Source organism: Fusarium vanettenii, assembly GCF_000151355.1.
Source record: "Fusarium vanettenii 77-13-4 chromosome 10 genomic scaffold NECHAsca_82_chr10_2_0, whole genome shotgun sequence".
Taxonomy (NCBI): Eukaryota; Fungi; Ascomycota; class Sordariomycetes; order Hypocreales; family Nectriaceae; genus Fusarium; species Fusarium vanettenii.
The window spans coordinates 795,250-811,570 of record NW_003315807.1 but is presented as its reverse complement, the minus strand read 5'-3'; the positions used below and the strand labels follow the sequence as shown (position 1 = coordinate 811,570).

At 53.4% G+C, this 16,321-nt stretch overlaps 4 protein-coding genes across 4 annotated transcripts; all 4 read right to left on the bottom strand.

Moving 5' to 3' along the window:
- Positions 1-1,127: 1,127 nt before the first annotated feature.
- On the bottom strand, positions 1,128-2,582 carry NECHADRAFT_85700 (uncharacterized protein; the record flags this gene model as incomplete). Its single annotated transcript, XM_003039804.1, has 1 exon — positions 1,128-2,582. The coding sequence occupies one exon, from the start codon at positions 2,580-2,582 to the stop codon at positions 1,128-1,130; it is 1,455 nt and encodes a 484-aa protein (XP_003039850.1).
- Positions 2,583-8,185: 5,603 nt separating this feature from the next.
- NECHADRAFT_50037 (uncharacterized protein) lies at positions 8,186-9,627 on the bottom strand (the record flags this gene model as incomplete). The annotated part of the gene is made up of 4 exons (XM_003039803.1): positions 8,186-8,371; positions 8,439-8,739; positions 8,799-9,418; positions 9,472-9,627. 4 exons carry the CDS (start codon positions 9,625-9,627, stop codon positions 8,186-8,188), a joined length of 1,263 nt encoding a protein of 420 aa, XP_003039849.1.
- A 970-nt stretch (positions 9,628-10,597) lies between these two features.
- Positions 10,598-11,560, bottom strand: NECHADRAFT_106419 (uncharacterized protein; the record flags this gene model as incomplete). The annotated part of the gene is made up of 1 exon (XM_003039802.1): positions 10,598-11,560. One exon carries the CDS (start codon positions 11,558-11,560, stop codon positions 10,598-10,600), a length of 963 nt encoding a protein of 320 aa, XP_003039848.1.
- Positions 11,561-13,978: 2,418 nt separating this feature from the next.
- NECHADRAFT_72241 (uncharacterized protein) lies at positions 13,979-16,321 on the bottom strand (the record flags this gene model as incomplete). Its single annotated transcript, XM_003039801.1, has 1 exon — positions 13,979-16,321. One exon carries the CDS (start codon positions 16,319-16,321, stop codon positions 14,678-14,680), a length of 1,644 nt encoding a protein of 547 aa, XP_003039847.1. The 3' UTR covers positions 13,979-14,677.

Genomic DNA, 16,321 nt, shown 5'->3' with positions numbered 1-16,321 from the left:
GCCGTCAACTTCAACACATGGATTACAGACGGAGATGCGATGTCGTTGACAGCAATCAAGGACAATATGATACTGATGGGAGCAGGGCCTAGTAAGTCTGCCCATCCGGCCAAGTGAGGTTCTTTACATTGACAAGGCGGACGACACATAGTGAACTCACCATGATCTGCTGACATGGAACAATCCCCAACTGCATCTCTTGATTATCAGATCAAGCTCACCTTGCGAGTTTATGTCATGGCAAGGCAAAGAGCGTGGTCATTGCACCGTCTCCCAGGGGCCGATATCGGCGCGGCCAATCAACGCCGATACCCATGACGGATGTGGCCCGTGCGACAGGGCTTCCATCAGGGGACTTTGTTCCATTCCTTCTAAACGACCATGTCACCAGATCAGCTCCCTCAATTAACAACAGAAATGACGGCAACGTTGATGAATTGTACCAGCGGTAGACGGCAATAACGTTCGCATGACCGTGTGGGTTGCCTTTGACTAAGCGGAATGCACGATACCACGTGGCTCCCTTCCCATCAGCCGACGGCATTCCCGACAGGTTTTTTGGTGAAGTGGTGAGCCGAGAGTGGTGTTGTCCGCCTTTTTCGCTCCTCGCTCTTACACCCCTCGACGTGCACGATTCAGGAATGCAACGTTTTGACGTTCCTACCCTGATCATGCATATTCGCGTAGCGTCGGTCAGATCTAGACTAGGATCCATGCTGCAGATGCACAATCTTCACAAGAGTACGTAGTCACTATTGTATGATCAAGTTGTTTGTAAGTTTCAATTTCTCTAGATAAATAAAGGCAACTGTTTCGTTGTCTGATGCTGTAAATGTATAATGCTTCCCTTTGACCCCCTTTGCTTTTTTTCTACTCCTAATGATGCATCCTGTATCCATGCTGTGCAAAAAACCGCCTCAAAACTCCAAATGTGAAACGGCTTGCTTTTTGAAAATAATCCTTAAAAACTCCTCGCTGAATGATGCATCCAATCTTGAATCCACAGAAACAGGGTCATAAAAGTTTCTGTTCCTCCTCTTTTTGAAAAACAACCATTATGTCATGAAATTGTAGATCTTCCTCCTCCATTATGGTCCATTATAGTTTGTATGAGTTGTCGACAACTCTTAGGCAACTGCAACTTGGCGTCGTCGTGCATCTTCGTAGCCAGGGAGGGTGCTGGTGCCCTGGAAGCGCTCCGAGGGGACCTGCGTGAGTCGGGGCTGGAAGTAAGAGTCGGCCTCGGCCTCTGCGACGGCGTCGTCAAAGGTAGGGAGCTCGTCATCGACGGGCTCAAAGGTGTTCTCGACGGCAACCTGGACAGGCACAAAGAGGTTGATGTTGGTGTTCATGGGGCCGACGGAGAGAGTCAGGTAGACGATGTAGGTGCGGGCGCTGATGCACGAGTAAAAGGTTGGGAGGAAGATCTTGTTGCCGCCGGTGGGCAAGGTGAAGGGGATGTTGAGGGTGGCGTAGCGGTGGACGTTTTCCTTGCTGGCCTTCTTGTTGCGGCCTTCGGCGCCTTCGTTCTCGGAAGTAACCTCGTGCCAAGCGCCGCTGGAGTATCCAGAGTCTCGTCGAGAGGCGGGAGCCTCGTTCTCCCAGGTAATGTTTGTATCGGGGTGCATGGGGATGGGGGTGGTGGTCGAGTATGTGAGCGAGGGGCTGCTCTGGTGCTTGATGCGAGCGCCAAGGTTGGGGAGATGGTTCATAGGGGCGCTGCTGAAAAAGGTGGTGGAGTGCAGCTTGGCGCTGACAGAGTTGATCTTGGGGGGAGTGATATCAGCAGATGCCGTGCTGAACTTGAGGTCGACCTTCAAGTTGGTCTCGGTAGCATTGAGAAAGTTGGCAGAGAGCATGATGGCACCGGGCTGGGAAGCCGTGGTGGTGAGCTTGCCCTGCTTGGCCGAGAAGAGGTTCTTGCGGATGGTCTTTGTCTTGGAGAGGGTGTAGCGCTCATCGTTGGGACCAATGTCAAGGGGCGCATCCTCAGGAAGCGAGGGGAGCACCTTGATCATGTGGAAGCCCTCGAGGATCTGGGTTCGGCCCTCCTCGGCAGTGTCCTTGTATGCGCCGGCGCGGACGGCATACTCGATGTGAGCCATGTCGGGAGACTGGTCATTGTGCTCCCAGAAACCCATGGTCGGGGGGAGCTGGAGGTGGTGATCGCGAACGCCAGCATGCTCAACCGGGTGGTTGCAAGCGCTGAGGGTGAGCTGGTGGGGGACGACAAAGTTGAAAGGGATGGTATATGTGCGGCCAGCCTCAAAGACACGAGGGCTGGGGAAATCTGAATCTCGGATGGGCATCCGAAGCTTCATGAAAGGCCGGGCGGCATAGGTAGCACTGGAGTACTGGTTGACAAAGTCAACACGGGTGTAGGCAGTACCCGTAAAGAGGATCTCAAAGTCTTCAAAAGCGGCATCGCGCTGGGTGTTGACGACGACGTGGCCGGCAATGGTAGAACCAGAGGTGTAAGCCTTGGAGCTCCAGTGCTGGTCGATCTTGATGTCGACGCCGGCAGATTTGGCGGGGCGGGCCCGGTTGACACGGGGTCCGTTGTCCGATGTGAGGGAGGACATTTCGTGAGAGAGATGGATAATGTGCGAGTTGACGATGGGTAGAAGGCGTCTCCATGGTGAAGGACATATTATATTTATATATATAGAGATGCGGCGACGGGATGGCCGTTCGCGGGAGGTACAGGTACCGCTACTTTGGTTCGTCGTTTGGCACTGAACCCTGTCCAAGCTGCTGAGGTGCTTGCAGGGGAGGGGGGTTTGATGGTTCCAGGGGTGTGCGGAGAAGATCAGGCCCATTGGGAAGTGTGTGCAACCGCCAAGCCAAGAAGGGAGCGCGTGCTCGCTGGGTCCTTTACCCTTCGGGTCTGCAAGAGTTGCTAGATCGCGGTCTCGACTCGGGGCCTTGAGTCTTTTGATGATGGTTTGATGGGGGCCGCAAGATTGCCCAGACGAAAGAAGACGAGAAAAAGGTGTCCAGGAGAGTAAATTATACCCACCAGCCTCTTGATAATCCGTGACGATGAGATTCCAAGGTGGATTACTCATAGGAAGGGGGAAATTTACATTTTTCTAGCTGGTATTCTAGGTAGACAGCCGCCATCACGGTGGCTTGAGCAAGCGGCAGATAACCTTGAGCACATCATCAGACTAACTCTCAAGGTGCGGCTCACGGGAATGACTTGGGGAGAGGGAAGAATTTTTTTAGATCCCACGAGGGAGTTGTCTCTTTTGAAAGGGGGGGGAACAGTTGGAGAAGCTACAATACAGTAACAGGGACTATGGAATTGGAGAAGCTCTAGACGAAAAGCATGGACGATGATCACCAGGCACAACCAGAACCTCTCACCTCCAGGTACAACACAACAAACCTCACAGCGGTCAGAGTGTCAAGCTAGGCAACATCAGAACAGACACGGGCACGTCGTGCATTGGGAGCAAAACACGCGTGTCTACAGAGCTTAGCCTCGATGCTCTAACTTCACCCAGGAGCGTTGCCAGATGAGAAAACAGACCCTCTCTTTTTTTCTCTTGCATCAAGATTACTCACGATGCTGCCAGAAGATGTCCCCATTATTGTGTGAGTACTGTACCGGTACCTGACTCTCACTTACAAGCACCAGAAAAAGAAGCAAAAGAGAGCTTCTGGTGGAGAAGAAGAAAAAAACTGACTGGGCTTCCAAGTTGAATCCACCATCAGAGACCGGGATTAGACACATCGTGCATGACTAGCGTCGATGGTGGAACCATCTGTGTCCGGTGCCGAAAGGAAAGAACCAAAAGAAAGGGTCCCGAGACGCTAACATCGTTGACTGTCCGTTGACTCGGAAGGTGTCTGTTCTGTAGGGCTCTTTCCATCCCATCTGTTCCTCCAACCTTGTTCCTTTCCTCCAACCGAGAAGGGAAAAGACACAAAATCAATAGCAAAGAGGAGCCTCTCTTCTATTAGCTCACTCAAAACTCATTATGTGATTCTCTTATTTCGCAATCCATCGGGTTCCCTTCCGAGCTCAGCCCAGTGCGACTGCCCATCTTAACAAAGCCGGGGTGTGATGAGTCGAAACGGAGATGCACAGTTTCGGGAGCCGCCGCTTCGGCCTCTCATCGCTACCACGAGGTCACGATGGTGGCCAGAGGGAGGTTGGATGGGGAATGGGTTCGGGAAGAGGATCCCTGACTCTCACACTGTCTCCCTCACGGGACTGGACCGGCATCGCATTGCAATCGACGACACCATCAAGCACGTCAGGCACGACAACTGCAAGGCACCTTGCTACCATCCACCATTCACCATCCATCATCACCGATCCAATGCCTTCCATGCATGGTTCTCGAGGTTTCTGTCTGGGCTGACCCAGGCAAGCCAAGCGAGAGCCGGCCCGTTTCGGAGACTTGTGCGCCAGTGAGAGAGCCTCACTCGGAGCTGGTCTTCCTCCCTTACCCACCACACACACACACACACAGTGATGAATGCTAAACTTGGATATGGTTATCGAGATCCTTCACGTCACTTACGACGCCCGACACTTGATGCCTTGGATACTTGATGATGATGAAGCATCAGACTGGAGAAGAAGCGGTCCTTATGACTTCACAAATCTCCACCTCAGTCCATCTGTGTTGCAACATCCCATCACCATTGCGCAAACACTTTCGGACCTAACCTCCGTGGGTTGGGGGTTGACGCAGAAACACCAGAACCCGTGCAGCTTGCCATGACTGAGAGAAATCCGACATAGGCCAACCGCATGCCCACACATCGGAAATACGGTACGACCGCCACGAGCACAGTGAGTGCGTATGTGCGGCTCGCACGGCAGAGGGTGGGCATCAGTCGGGAATGCCTCATTCCGGCGGTCAGTCAGACCAAGAAAGACGGAGAGACGGGAATTCTCTGCTTCAGCTCGCCCTGTCTCGTCTCAGCGCCTTTCTCTATCCCCTACCTACCTTAGGCGAACTATCGTGAAGACGGCCCAGGGAGGTTAGGTCCAGCGTGCGACCACCCACAGCTGCTAAGCAATTCTTATTACATGATGGGCAAACATTGCATATCCGCCCCCTCGTTCCGTTGTTGGTCTTTTCCCCATTTTGAACTGGCTCACCCAGAAACATGCAACTCGATCATGTGTACGCACCCCCCAAAGCCGGGGTCCCGTCGGCCGTTTGGAAGTCTGTGCTTCGTTCTCGAACCAAGCAGCCCATCAAAAGACTCCATCTGCCCTCGCAAACTCGGCTCCGCCCTTCTCTCCATCAGGCTCCAAACACCTTCACGGAGACTACGCTACCCCTGCAAGACGAGGCGGACAAGCTTTGCTCCTTATGGGCCGGCCGGCATTACCTGGGGATGGGAACATGGAGATGGGGCTCGGACGGACGACCTGCCAGAGGTGCACGATGCATGGCACGACAACGCTTCGTCGTCTCTGCATCGTGAGTTTCTTCAAGCCCTCATTCAGTTGTCATCGTCTTCTGTTACCGCCCCCGGTCCCGGCCTTTCCCCTCCCCCCTTCGCTTCTTTCTCCAATTGCCCCTCCCACCATCAGCTCTCATCACGATGCTGCCTGCCAATGGCCGATGGTGAACGGGCTTGCCGCTGACATGACTGGTCTAGCCGCGACAACGTGTTCTTATTTGGGAACTGTGGCGGCGAGGGAAAAGTCTGGTTTACCCAGCTCCGGGCCGGGGACCGTCGCAGGCAGCATCGCACACAATGCAACATCCAAAGGGGAAAGCTCGCGAGCGTAGGATTCAGAGCTACATCACGGGACACATTCCACACCGATCCACCGCGTCTTGTTTGAGACGAGGATGAGACGCTGCAACTCACACAATGGTCCTTTGGCAACCGTTGAAACCTCTCACTGCTGTTGAGAGGTGAAGCCATCTAGATCTCAGCCTATGGTCTGATTGCGGGGAGTCAAAGAGGACAGAGAGACACGGGGAAGCTCAGGCCGACGTAGTGGACCGGCGCCATGTGATGCATCTGGGTATACCCGCTCTCATGCATGCTGAGGGTGACAGTCTGGTGTTTAGCAGAAGACTAAGAGATCGGGCTAGCCTCCGAGATGATCTCCTCACCTTGTCCGCTGCTGGGCTCACTTACATGGCCATGGCGCGAAATGGGATGGTGTCAGTTGGTTGGCTGACTGCCCATGCACGCCTTCTTGTTTCGGCTGGGCGCGTCAGCCCAACACGAAAACACCACGATTTCACATCACGATACTTTTCGAGGCGACACCGATCAAGCATAAGCATACCTGCACGCCAGTTGTCGACCCCAAGGTTGGAAACAGGATACTTGACCATGTCCCTTTCAAACACGGCACTTGACCTCATCTCAGATCTCGAAAGTCGGTGAGTCAAATCTCTCGACTTACCCCCCTTTTCCCATTCCCCTCCAACCTCTTCATCTTGGTGGCCATTTCCCATCTCCACCATTTCTGGTCCCCAAATCCGATATCGTCGACTCTTCCATCCCGCCTAGCTCACCAGACCAGAAGGGTTTTCCTCTCACTAACCACGTTTGCTGTAGACCAAGGTACGGGGGCAACTAGCCCCCACCCCTAGCAACCGCGCTCCGGTATTGAGCTTGGATTAATTCGGAAGCCAAGCACCATCGGGAGAATGCACGGGCCAGCTTCGGTAGGTGAGAGTGGCTTCACCTGGAGAGCCGCTCCCACGTTGTCAGTGGTGGCCCATCACGACATGACCCTGGCTGACTGACAGCTGCGCAAGCTCATGGAGCACATGGACTGCTGGCCACTCGTCCACGCACACGCAGGCGCGTACCCTTCTCTTCTTCTGGAGCTGTCCCGAAACGAAAGGTCTGCCCGAGAAAGGACCTCCAACTCCACCACCGCTGCTCCGTGAGGCAAGGCGTTTAACTCTGACCTCGTCCGGTTCAGATTTGTGTTCTGTGACGATGCCCTGCCCGTCCTGTTCATGCCGAGTTGTCTCCCCCGTTGTTGTCTCCCGTCTCTTCCGTCCAGGTCCGAAAAGGCCCTTGATACTCACCTGTTCTCGCCGTCGGAGCCGACCGTGCAATTGCAGTTGGTCAAGGATGCCGCTAAGAGCCTCCGAAATGCTTAGCAAGTGATCACTGCTATTCCCGTGTCGCTCACCCGCGATCCACCGCGCAGCCGCTGTGCATGAAGCCGCCCTGGACATGTACCGTTTTCAGGGTCCAAACCCATCTCCGAGCGCACCGGGGCCGCCGTCCTAGCTCATGATTGGCTCCCAGGCTAAGGGTCTGGTGGATGTCTGTTGTCAACGAAAAGGCTTGTTTGTGTGAGGACTGTGAACTGCTGATTAATGGTTCTTTAGTTATCAATCTCGCCGATGATCCTGGTGTGCTTCGAGCCTGAGGCTGGTTAGACAGCAAACTCTATCCCCATGACGAATTCTGTGTCATCAGCGGCGTCGGCTCTGAACGCCGAGTTACCATCTCCAACAGTTGGAGAAGCAAGAGATGGTGTACACCAACTTCTTCCCCTCACTCTTGGTCACGCTCTTTCCATTTTGGCCCTTGCTGGAACGCTTGTGTTGGCCTCGTGATGCTCTTTCTTGATCATTAATAGCGGCACTGATATTACCCTACAGCAGTGGCATTGACATCAAGCACGTCAACCAACATGCTCACATTGGCACATCTAGGCATTGTTCAGAAACAGGTTTGACTGCTGAGAACTCTGCAGAGCCAATCTCGATGTCTCGATATGCCTCAGGTTCAAGCTAGCGAGACATGGCAGACATCATCTGGCATCTTGGACGTCGTCATTCACAGACTTGGCGATCATGAGAACAGCGCCCAAACAGTCTAGGCCGATGCAAGCCCTCATGTCTCGATACATCTGGACTCGAACCCCTCACTGAGGTCGAGGATAGGAGACACCGGTGTGTACGACGAATCGAGCTTTGGCAATGTCAGGGTGGTTTCGAGTCCGTCTTTGGACTACATTATTCGGCTTCTTACAACCCATCTACAACTGCTCAACTATGCATACGCCAACATCTGTCCCTTCGACAGTATCCATCATCGGGACTCTACAGTCGAGGCCATCATATCTTCATCTCACATCTACACAGACAACAACGCTTCACACCAACACCTTCGCCGAATGCCATCTACACCAAACCACACCGTTTTACAGACACCTCTATCCTATCTAATCGTGCCAAGAAATGTACAGCATGATGCCGGCACCCACGGCAACAGCCGTGAACTGAATTAGTGTCTTCTTGAGCTCTTGAGCCTTGTTGGGACCGGTCTCAAGGAGCTCAGGGATGACGGCCACAGTTCCGACGTAGAGGAAGGTGCCGGCCGTGAAAGGGAGAAGCATATCACCCCAAGACTACAACAACATTGTTAGCAAACTGACATGCAGTGCGGCCGGGCCCAAAGAGGTAGAGCAAACTTACCAAGCTGGTTCCCCAGAGACCCTCGTTGCGGCCCATGGGCACGTCGTCGCTGGGGCCACCAAACTCCTGAATAGCAATGCCGATCAGAGTACCGAGAAGAGCACCCAGGGCAGTGATGAACTGCGAACCCATGGCAGCACGCTTGGAGAAACCGGACTGGATGAGCAGGGCAAAGTCGCCGACCTCGTGGGGGATCTCGTGGAAGAAGACGGCAACGGTAGTGGTAGCGCCAATGGTGGGCGAGGCGTAGAAGCTGGCAGACATGGCGAGACCGTCGGTGATGTTGTGGGTGAAGTCGGCACTGCAAGTTATGTTAGTGATGTTCTCATGGAATTCCCATGCCGGTATCGGGGGACTTACATGAGGTTGAGGTAACCGCCAAGCTTGACGCTGGGGTTGATCTCCTTCTCAGTGTTCTCAACGGCATTGGCGACAACAGCGCCCTTGTCCTCGCTGCCCTTCTTGCGCGACTTGACGACAGAATCCGTAGCATCCACACCAGTTGAGATGGCCTTGTCTTCGGAGTGCGAGTGCGCATCACCATGTCCGTGCGAGTGGTCATGTCCCGCTCCACCGGTAGCGATTCGGAGACCCTTATCCATAGCAACAAAGGTCATGAAGCCCACCAAGATGCCAAGTCCAAGGATGAGGTTGCGGTTGGGCTCGACAAGGACAAACTTGACAGACTCATCGTGATCCTCACCAACAAAGATCTCGGGAAGCAGGTGGAAGAGGGTATCTCCGAGGAGACCGCCGACGGCGAAGGCGACCATGACGGACAAGGAGGCGGGGTCGATGTTGGTCGGGCATAGGGCGAGGAGGAAGTTGGGAGGACCTGAGATGTAGAGAGTAGCGAGTAGGGCGTTGACGGCTGGGGAACCGGGGAAGAGGACGGCGAAGAGGCGCGCGGTGAGGGAGGAGGGAGCTGCGGCGTGGTGGGCGTGCTTGGCAGCGTTGAGGTCTTTGACGATGGGGCAGGTCTGGGACTGTCGTTAGAGGGCTTCTCGATGTATGGGTGTATCGATATACATACCTGGAGCTGGGCGTCAAGCTCGTCAAGGCTCAGCTTGCCCACGTCGACGCCTGTGAGGCTCTCGACGTGCTCATGCTCATGGCCGGCGAGGACAAAGCCGACCAAGAGCGCGAGGCACAGAGCGGAAAAGAGGACGCTCTTGCGAGGGAGCGCCATGGTTCTGGATGTGAATTATACGGAGAGAAGGACAAGAAGAATATTACAATACAAATGCAAGGGAAGGGAAAGAAGGAGCGTGTAGATGCCTGTGTAGAGAGTTGCAAGTGGAGGACACCTTGCCAGGGGGCCAGAGACAGGTCGCCACTTTTTCCCATTGAGATCAAGCGCTCAGTGGTTGTGCGCGTGGCGCGCCGTGGTTAAGGCGCGCCCCATGCAGGGGAAGCTGAGCTATTGATCTGGGGCTGAGGATGGGCCGGCGCCGGACATGGCAGCGGATCGTCGGGCCTGGACTTTTCACGGTATCAATTGATGCCGCATTTAGCCTTTGAACAGAATTCCGTCTCTATTTTGCCGGTTTGATTGTTTGGAAATGTGTTGTCTTGGGTCTAATGGATACTTGTCAGCTTGTTCAGGGATCATCAGGGAGGGATAGCTATTGTATACCCTGGTCACGCGACATTCTACTTTACAGTCTAGACTTGTCTATTCAAAGACTTTTATTAGTGTATCAACTATTCTCAATAGTAAATTCTAGAGCAGCTCTTCAGCTCCCATCGACTCGGTGTCACTAAGAAAGGCAACAATAAATACATATCTACCCCGAGTACATGGTCACCTGGGTTCACAGGAGTTGACGTGTTTTGTTGTCTTTGACATTTCCACTTGCTAGGATAAGGATGATTCCAAGGATAACTATTAGGAAAAGTAGATAAACATGAGCTATAAACTCTTATATATGGTAGTTTTTATACAGCTTTATAATGATTCAATGTTCGGCATAGTATTATCCCCATCTCCTCTTTAGGTAGGTGCAGCGATACCATTAGGCTACAGTCCCTCACCTTGAAACGTCGTGCCGAAAACAATGTTACGCCGACCGCCCGGGGCCGGCACGGGGGCCTCGGCGGGTTCTCGGAGCCGATTCCGGGCCCATCCCGATCAGCTCATCCGGAAGTCACAGTTATCCCTAGGCCCCGCGCTTCTTCCCGCAGCTGAGGTCGTACAACGGCTTTTTGGTCAACTTGGATCCGACAACACCAAAACTAGGATTCGACGACTGAGTGCCGGCGTCGAGGAGAGTGTACCACCAAACGTTGGTGCTACCAAACATGGGACATCCAACATCCTTCCAGTATGTGCGGGCGTTGCTGACCGACGCGACACCCTCGCCAGATGTCTTGCCGCTGATGGGCCAGCCCGTCTCTGTGATCCAAATCTCCTTGCCGCCGGCTACAGCCTTGACTTTGTCCTTGGCGGCATTGAAGAGACTCGGGCCCTCGGATACGGGGTTGTGTTTGGTATCTTCGTAATAAGGATAAGCGTCCATACCGAGCCAGTCACAGGCGTCAATGACGGCTTTATTAGAGCCATTAACGTAGGCCGTCCATGTATCGACGTGACCAATTGGGATGGTCTCAAGACAAGTGCCTTTAACGGCATTGCGTGTTTGCGAGATGTAGTTTACCAGAGTATCTGGATTAACACCGGGATTCTCCTTATTCTTGATGCCTATGGGCGAGTTGCGGTAGAGATCCTCACTGCCTACTGAAATACCGGCGACGAGGTGGTTCAACTGGCTACAGTATTGCTCAGCAGTTTTCTTCAAAGCTGCGATCTCGTTGCCAAAGGCTGCGTCGCCACCAGAGGCCCAGAGACCGAACAGAAGACTGGTTTTGGTTTTGATAGCGGCAGGGATGGCAGAGACGGGATCGTTCGGTGTGCCTCCCTGAATCATGGTGTAAAGACGGGCACTCTTGAATGCGCCGCCAGTGCCTTCGAGGGAGGCAGCTGTCTTGAACTCGTTCTCAAAGTCGACCTGGGTCTTGGCGCTGCCGTCGGCTAGTGTGGTACCGTAGTTGAAGCCCTGGAAGGCTGCGTTGACTGCCCCGAGGGTGATGGCTAGGGCGAGGAGATGACTGGTAGAGAGCATTGTGATGTCAGATGAGGCTGAGATGGACAGGAACGTCTTTCGGTAATATTTGCGTAGCTATGAGCGAGTGTATCGATGAAGAGAAGGGATAGTGACCAAAAGCGAACGAGAATGTTGAGAGAGTGAAAAGTTGAAGAAAAAATGTCAAGTCAAAGGGGAGTCGACGACGAATACACTTCCAAGTTCGTTCTAGCATGTTGTGCGGGACGGCATGTCTACTCGATAGATACATGTCCCAACCTCGGATCCAACGGCAATCAAAGTCACCTCCAAGTCGCCCGTCAAAGAGAGTTTCCAGATAGTCAACTCTTGCTCCACCATGAATACGAGGAACTCTACACTGTGCTACAAGGCTCGACAGCCAGTGCGAGTGTAGAGGTGTGGCCAACTCTTGCCGTTAAGCTCCGGTCCAATCATGCTCAAGTCCAACACTGCCGTGCTAGCCAGTGAAGAGGGCATCAACAGACAAAACTCTCATTGCAAGCTTGTGTTTAGAGCTCACTGGACGCACTGATTTATATATAGTTTCTCAACTCCCTGGTGGCGATTATGTTTAGCAGTGGGCATCGCCTATAGATTGGTTAGCTCGTCATATGGACTTGGATTTGGACGTCTATGTTGATTTGCTATACTCACCGCTAGAGGGAATTTCCATAAAACTCGTACTTGTTTAGAGTATCGGGTCGTTGTAATACCCGATTATTAATGATGGCAACCCGGATAGCAGTTGCGATTCTTGAAGACTGTAGCTGGCGCTGGTCGTCCCATAACTTAGAGTGTCATTGGTTGCTAGATCACCTCTAAACCAGTGTTGGTGTATATTAACAAGACCTAAACCCGTATGCCTGAGTGATTGTGATATTGGTCTTCAATGGACTGTACATATAGACCTCATAGCGTTCACCTACTCATATTGAAAGCAGAGTTCCCGAGTTCAACACTGCCATCGGTCATTGCCATACAATTCGCAATCACCGAATTGACAACCCAGAGAGGAGAAACCATATCTCCTTGAACCAGCCACAACCTCAGTCTCTAAGCGCCATCTTCTTAATGTCCGAACTTGAAGAGGATCATGTTCAAACATTATAATGCCCATGTATAGATATTATGATGCTAATGTTTTAAGCCTTAGACAACCCCAGCACCAAGCCCCCAAACCCACCAACTATCTCTATCAACACAGAGCTAGATGAGATCGAGCACTGATCATCACAGATAACCCAGCCGCCCTTCTTAGAGAAATCTCGGGGTCTAGTCTGATAGTCAACGGCCGTGGCCCGTGATAGGCGGCTCAAGGTGCCCAATTCAGACGTCGGCATTCAACCAGATCTGGTTGGCTTCCGTAGCTCAGTTGGTTAGAGCGTCGTACTAATACTTCAGTCTACACTGTAATATCGGTGATGCGAAGGTCTCAGGTTCAAGCCCTGGCGGGAGCAATCCCATACGCCTCCCAGGTCATTCTTTTTGCTCTTTTTGACTCTTGGTTGTGGTGTTGTCATGTTGTGGTGATGATGCAGTGGTGTTGAGCGAGATTTGGTCGATATGTGGTTGGTGAAGGAACTGGGATAGACGTGTACCAAATTTTTGAGAAAAACCACAGTACAGGCCTGCAAGGCAAGACAACCTACATGTGCCCCAGATCTATTCAAATATGTCGCAAGGGGCTCTCATCATCGTGAACGCCTTGATCTTTGGGATCAAGTTGCTTGTGCTTGGTTGTCCGAATGTGGCAATTCAGGCTTAGGGCATAGACATCATAACCCTGACGAACATCATCATAAACCACACTGCTATCCAGTCATCTGCAAGTCTAATACCACGAGGACTAATGGGCCCAATATCACAGGATATGCAGGCATAATCATGAATGTGTCGGCAACTTCATGCCCTCAGACCAGGTTCCGTCATGGTCCTCCATCAGAAGCAGCCTTCAATTGCAGGCCATACATGGCAGTATCCATGTTCGATCCGAGGAGCGAGAACAGTGCAACCTGAGATGTCATATCCACAGCCCAAAGAATCCCCAAAACAGCACCTCAGCTATATACGGGTCTCGGAACTAGGGCCGTGGTATTTGTGGGAGGACTATCGAGGTTATATCTGTCCGCGAGCTGATAACCTCTCTCCGGATCTGTCCGAGTCTCTATAACCATCGACACTGGACATGAAGAGAGCGAGCTTTCTTCTAAAGCTATGGAAGCGCGTGGCAGACCCCAAGTGCTTGATGGGGTTCAGCAATCGAGGTGACTTGTGAACTTGGCATTACCATGATATCTACCAGCTGACTGACAGTGAGGCACGAAAGGGCTGTGTTGACGGCAAGGCCCATTGTCCAACGACAGCGGCTATCTTATGGCGGCGCAGACTTATCAAGAACAATGCAGCACCAAGGTGTCACGTCACACAGCACGCTTTGGCGTTCAATTTGTGATTGTGCCATTTCCTAAACTATCTATGCATCACTCTATCTCTCTGCCAGTCCATCCTGGTCTTGGGCTTCTCGTCCATCGGCGGCACTTCCTCCGCCTTGGTTAGACACCACAAGACACTCACGCAGACTCAAGTCTGGGACATTCAATAGCTAAAAGAAAAGACGTAAGATGCCATAAGGAATGCAACGAAAGCAAATGTCAAATTTGCCAGACATATTGTCCCTGCCGGGACCGCCGGCCGTGACTCGCATCAGGGGGCTGCCCGATCACCTCACAGAGGTTCTCGGGCTAGGCTTGTCCCCGGTGAAATTTCTCATCCTCATTGGTATAAAGATTCCTCATCAGTCCCCCAAAATAACCCGTTTGTCCATCTAGGCTGAGACAAGATAATCCCCGGGCCTTCCCCCTAATGTCGTGGCGAAGTGTAAAGCGTTTGAAAGAGAGACTGTGAAGCGAATTATAAACTTCTGTAGGTAATAAAAAAGGTTTGGGTAAAAGACAGAAAAAGACGTGTTTTAATCCATCCCATGCAGAACGGTAACAAGACTCCCCAGCATAAGGTAAGAAGAGGACCAAACGATAACATCAAAATGCAATCCGCCAGTCCGAGCAGTCGTGTGAAAAGAAAAATTCCGGGCGCATAAGTCGTGACAGTGAGAGAAGGGTAGCCGTAGCGTCACCTCTAAGCAGCGGGAGTGCTCTTGGTGAGCACCAGTCTAGGTGCCTTGCGCTGGCCATCAGCTGACTCCTGGCCCTTGGCCGCTCGCAGAGCGCCGTTCTTGAATACATTGGCAAAGGAGCTTGTTTCACTCTCGCTTGACGCAACACTTCCCACACTGTCGACGCTCTTGCGGGCCTTCTGGCGCGAGCTGGGACGATCCGAACCGATGGCTCCCCAACCGCCGCTAGCAGAGGTTCTTGAGCTGGGGCACTCCAGGTCACCAGCCAGGCTGCCAGAGCCGCTTCTTCCAGAGTCAGACTCGTTGTCGGTGATGGGTGTCGAAGACTCCTCGGCAGTCTCGGAAACGGGGCTCATGCTGCCACAGGAGCTACCAGTACCCTTGCGGCGCTCGAGGCCGGCGCGGACCAGGTTGTGGACTGCAGATCGGCGAGTGCGAGCGGCAAAGTTCTTGCTTCCCTCGATCTTGGCAGTGGGCTTCGACTTGAGCTCGTCCAGAGAGGGGGGGCCTCGGGGCTGGCGAACGGGGTGCTCTCCAGCACGAGCCTGGCCAGGGCCATATCCTCCGGTCAGGGGGCTCATGGGGAATGTCGAGGTCTTGGGGCCGGCAGACTTGGGAGCGTCCGAAAGAGAGGCAGCAGCGAGAGCACTGTTGAGAGGAGCGAGGGATGACGCCTTCTTGTGTCCGCGGCGGAAAGCATTGACGGATGGCGGAGGAAGAGGAGTCACCTCGGTGGGAGAGTCGTAGCGCTTAGGGGGCGAATTGCTGCGGAATGAGAAAGGCTGCGACTCAGCAGGAGGGGAAACCTGGACTGAGGGAGTGTTCTGCTGCTGTTGCTGCTGCTGGAAACCACCGAAACCAGGTGTCGAGGGCTGCTCGTTGTAGGGCGAAGTCATCTGGGCAGCAGCCTGTGGGGTCTCGACGTAGTACTGGCCGGTCATGGGGTTGTAGTACAGCTGCTGCTGCTGCTGGGGCTGCTGGGAGAGAACAGCCTGGGCACCGAGTTGCTGCTGCATGTTGTGAATTCGCTGCTGCTGCTCGTACAACGCAATCTGCTGCTGAGTGAGCTGAGGGTTGCTGAGGTTGAGCTGCTGGAACTGCTGGGCAGCAGCCTGGACACTACGCAGCTGCTGCTGGAGCCGCTGCTGCTGCTGAGCGAGGTACATGTTAGTAGCAACCAGCTGAGCATACAGGTTGGGATCCATGTGCTCCTGGGCCTGCTCATCAAGAGGGAGCTCAGGAGGAGCCAGAACCTGATCGACAGTGTACTGCTGACCCATCATGGAGTTGAAGTTGTTCTGGGCGGCGTACTGGGGAAAGGCTGTCTTGGGCGCATTGTAGATGTTGTCCTGGTTCATACCATAGGCGTTTCCAGCCATGGAGTTTCGGTTGAACTGCTGCGGGGGAACGGCACCCGTGGGAGACTGAGGTCCGAAAGAAGTAGCAGTGGCGGACTTGGGAGCCGTCCTCAGACCAGCAAGAAGATGAGAGCGGCTGGTGCGCGGGGTAGGAACACCGGCATCCTTATCATTGCCCTGGTTGATGTTTTCAAACGAGAGCGGCTTGAGGTTCTGGCCACCCCTGCGAGCGGCCAGGCCGCCAGTGGGCATGGAGAGCCCGTCGGGAGCGAAACCGTTGGAAGACAT